The 4,310-nt window shown below is 40.5% G+C and overlaps 1 protein-coding gene across 2 annotated transcripts in view; it reads right to left on the bottom strand.

The window, feature by feature from the left end:
- The window catches only part of tecta (tectorin alpha), a 25,914-nt gene that overhangs the window by 8,675 nt on the left and 12,929 nt on the right, over positions 1 to 4,310 (bottom strand). For both annotated transcript variants that reach the window (XR_004334718.1, XM_032534158.1), the window contains exons 14-16: positions 3,364 to 3,744; positions 774 to 1,060; positions 63 to 343 (exon numbers count right to left, since the gene is read on the bottom strand). Coding sequence is in view for 1 of the 2 variants with exons in the window: in XM_032534158.1 (XP_032390049.1) it covers positions 63 to 343; positions 774 to 1,060; positions 3,364 to 3,744 (949 nt within the window). In the remaining variant the exon portion in view is untranslated. The remainder of the gene's footprint in view (positions 1 to 62; positions 344 to 773; positions 1,061 to 3,363; positions 3,745 to 4,310) is intronic.

Below are 4,310 nucleotides of genomic sequence, written 5' to 3'. Positions count from 1 at the left end.
GTGTGTGTGTGTTTGTGTGTGTGTGTGCGCTAGGAGAGGCTGATGCCTCGCGTTGCCCTTACAGCAGTTCTCTTGGGTGATCCACTTGGTGGTAAGGGTGCCCATGGAGCGGCAGGCCTCTGCGTAGGCTGCCAGCGAGCCGCAGACCTGAGCCTTGCGGTGATTGTAGCAGCCGTCCAGGTAGCAGGACTGGTAGAAGGGCCGGGGATCCAGCAGGCCATGGCACGGCTGGAAGAAGCCCTTCAGCTGGGTGAGCTTCTGACACGCATCTTCACTTTGCAGCGCCAGCACTGCCGTGTTGTCGCAGGACTGAGCCAGAGCCACAAACTGAGTTTCATCACAACTGGAGATGAAAGATAAACATCCAACTGTCAAAGTTACTGTTTTATTATTATTTTAATGTGTCTGTTTTTCCCTTCTTGCAAATACTTCACTTAGTACTCGGCTCACTGTAAGTTCCTGCTATGCACCTACAGTGAGCATGGACTCAACTGATTCAAAGACACCCAAAGGCAGAAACAATGGTGGACTGTAAAGCCAAAACAATGAGCTAAAAGAGGCTAAATAAACTGCAGAGTTTGGCGAGGAATCTCTGTTAGTTGGTCACTATGACAGATTCCTATCACAATAAATTTAGCCATTCTTTCCATAAAAAACATGCTGATTAGGGAAGCTTTCATGGTAAACTTTGATTTCCAAAAGGCTTCACAATTGTACAATTAATATACATTTAGTGTGCAATATATTCCACGGTATCTGTAAGCCTCACCCACCTGTTCTGCATACCGTTGGTCTTCCAGCTCTGGGCCAGCTCCAGGGCGCTGACAGCCGGCTTGCCCCTGGAAGTGATGTAGTCGTCACTGGGGTCTCCGTTGAAATTCCCACAGAGACCACACACCTTGTTCTGAAGCCGCTGGCCCATTGTGATGCTAAGGGTGTTGAAACGGTTGTATCGGATCTGGATGTCCTGAGCTGTGTCGATGACAATGAAACCTTCGGACGTGGACAGACGTGTCATCAGCCCGGTCAGAAACGGTACCGACACTGGCGTACCATTAACCTGGGAAGAAACAGGAGACAGAAATCTTTACACCTCTGAGACAAGACACACAGTCACTTTTATTTCATTCACTTTGAGTGGCCATAACATGTCCTCACATGCTAAATTCAGACTTGTCTCTGCTCTCGACTACGTTTTAACCACTGTGGGATTTTGATTCGTCTTTTGACTGCAGGTGTTGATAATGAACATACTGTGATGATTTTAAATATTATATTACAATTGTACTGACCTATAAAACCTATATGTAGGAAAAATGTGAAGTCATTACCCTTCCCTTTGACCCAAACCGGACTTGCAGATTTAATGAAGGTGACATTGTGTTCATTCTGAACATAAGACCCCCAGATCCCCCTCCTTGCTACAACACTCATGAACTAACTGTTAGACAAGTGCAATTACAGAAATTCTAATAGACCTATTTGGGATTTGTGAGGGGTAGTAGCTTATTGAGTTAAAAGTACTGTCAACACCAATTGCAGATATAGAGCATCTGGAAATCCACTGTATTTAACTAAGTTTTATAACAGGAGTCTCTCTGAGACCCCAAACAGTAGCAGACCTCTGAGACATGTCATTTGGTAAAAATTATGTAAACCAGCAACTACAGTGCCCAATAGTGTCTTTGTGTTTACTTGGATCGTGGTTGCACCTGCTGCCGTGGTCCAGTTTGAGACCCACTGCTACATTTATTTATATTATTAGTCATATTTCTATTGTCATTACCGCTATTATTGCTATTTGTCAGCTATAATAATAATAATAATTCCTATTTCTATTATTGTTATAGTTGTTAATGTCATTATTGTGGTAGCTGTGCATCTCTCTCTCTAGAGTTCGGTCTTAACTTACTCTATATAGAAAGTGTCCTCAGATAACTTCTGTTATGGTTTGACACTATAAATATAATTTAATTGAATTCATATAATTAGGAGATTTTAGTGATGTCTTTAATTGTTGAAAGTGAGGTGGGAATCCAAGATGAACCATAACCATGGGATTTTTTGAGCTTTTGCAATTAATGTACCCAGGTGAAAGTTGTTATTTGACAATTTCATAGACAACTAAGATCGCCATTGTTTTCTCCTGGCTGAGAGATTTTAAAACAGGGAAGTGGTGTTTGAGTTTGAAACTTGTACGCTTGATCACCTGGGGCAGGAATGTAGATTTGTGTGTCATCTGCATAAAATGATTTCATTTTCCCAATGGATCACTGAGGGGTAGCATATACCAAAAAGAAAAGAGACAGACCAAAGCATAGTTTGTGACAATCTGAGATGGTGCTGTAATTACTGTTCTGATGAATATGACCTGAGCCCATAATCAATAATACCAACACTTGAGGCAGATCAGAACATTTTTGCAGTCAATGGCTTACTCAAGTCAAGCAGGATTAAGACTAATTAAGTTTAATCAATCAGCAAGTCATAATCTACCTCAGTGGGTGACCTTTGATTGGAATGATATGGAAACAAGCTTGAACTGGAGGAGCTCTACCAAGCTATTAGTGGGAATTGGTAAATTGGACTCTAAGTACTGAGGCAAGAAAAGGAAGATTTGAATTGGATCGGTTTGTTTTGTTTCTCAAGGAGATACAAGCATCTTTGACAACAAACGGCACATAACCAGAAGGAAAGTAAGTTTATAATGTCAACAAATAATCTCCTAATAAAAATAATTGTTATAATAAAGCATTTGACAGAAGCAATACAAGCAACACAAACCCCCCCTTACAAAGGAAAAGTTAAATTCATATGCAATACAACGCACCCCTCAACTCTACAGTTCATCCACTTAGGGGTTTTGCAGTTAGAGCCCTTCTTGGTCTATTATGACCAAATAATGATGTTTAATAAACCAGTATTAAGTGTTATTACACACTGATATTATTCTTAGCAACAGTCTGTTATAAAGAATTAGCAGACGGCAGAAATCCGTCGGATTCAACCAAGCCGTGTGAGAAGTAAGGGATAACGTAGAGCGAGGCGGTTGTTAGAGTGAATACAACCATTCACGTCAAGGTCCTGATCATCCTGTCGGGGTAGTATTCGCTATAACAACCACCTCGCTCTACATTATCCCTTACATAGACAGTTGATAGTGTTGTTAATGAAGGTTAAAGTTTGTTGATTGTAAAGTCAGGTTAGGGGGTTAAACATGACATCCACTGTAGAACTGATCCAGTTCAGAGTCCATGTAATATAACCAAACTACAGAATAAAAGTCCTGACAAGTTCAATTAGTAATTTCCGATATTTAGCAGATGTACTGACAATCCAATGATGGTCCAACGCTTCTCTCACCTTGACAGTGCTGCCAGAGATGAGTATGTTCTCCTCATTGATGTAAAGGTAGACATGGGAGATGGTGGTGAGGTTGGGTGTGCTCCATTTATCAAAGTTAGCGATGAGCTGGAAGGAGAGGTCCGGCAGCTTGTGACAGTTTGTGGACAGGACGAAGGAGCAGGAGGCCGGGAGCCGCAGTGACGCCCCGTCAAAGGTCCTGAAAACCCCACCGCCAGACGCCACGCAGTGCTGGGAGCGCCGCGCAAAGCAGCCCCGCACTCCGTACCGCAGGGTGCACTCTTCCTCTGCTATACAGCGCCTCGGGTCGCACTGGATCAGGTTTCGTCCAATGCACTGGCAGCGTTTGGTACAGTCACTGTTCCAAAACAGCTGTTTGGGCTGAAATAAAGAAAGACATCGGTTTAAACGAAAGCTAAAACAATTAGTCAATTAAGTATTTTATAAATGTTGATAATGGACTATTTGAAGCAACAATTCTGTGTTAAAGATTCCCAAATTCCAGGTATAACTTGTTAGAATTTGTTGATTTTCTTTGTCTTCTTAAATTAGTGAAATGTATTAAAATATTTTAATTTTTAGAGTATTGGACGAGAAAAAAAAGCAATTAATTGTGATGCATGTTGTTCTATATTTACGCTCAGTCTATGACCAAACTAATGCATAGATTAATGGAAACAAAATAGTTAACAGACTAATCTATAATAAAAATAATCAAACAATTCCACAATTTTAATGCAAATTTGCAAAAATACAAGTTTGGTGTGAAGGATTACCTTTATAGATTTAATGTAGAAAATCTTTGTCTTTGTTCTTCCATGACATTTAAAATATTTTAATTTCTAAACATGTCAATCATTGAATTAACATGAAAGACAATCACCCTACTTAACCTATGTATGTATGTATGTACTGTATGTATGTATGTATGTATGTATGTATGTATG

This window comes from Etheostoma spectabile, chromosome 13, assembly GCF_008692095.1.
Source record: "Etheostoma spectabile isolate EspeVRDwgs_2016 chromosome 13, UIUC_Espe_1.0, whole genome shotgun sequence".
In the NCBI taxonomy this organism is placed as follows: domain Eukaryota; kingdom Metazoa; phylum Chordata; class Actinopteri; order Perciformes; family Percidae; genus Etheostoma; species Etheostoma spectabile.
This window is presented reverse-complemented; position numbering and strand designations above follow the sequence as displayed.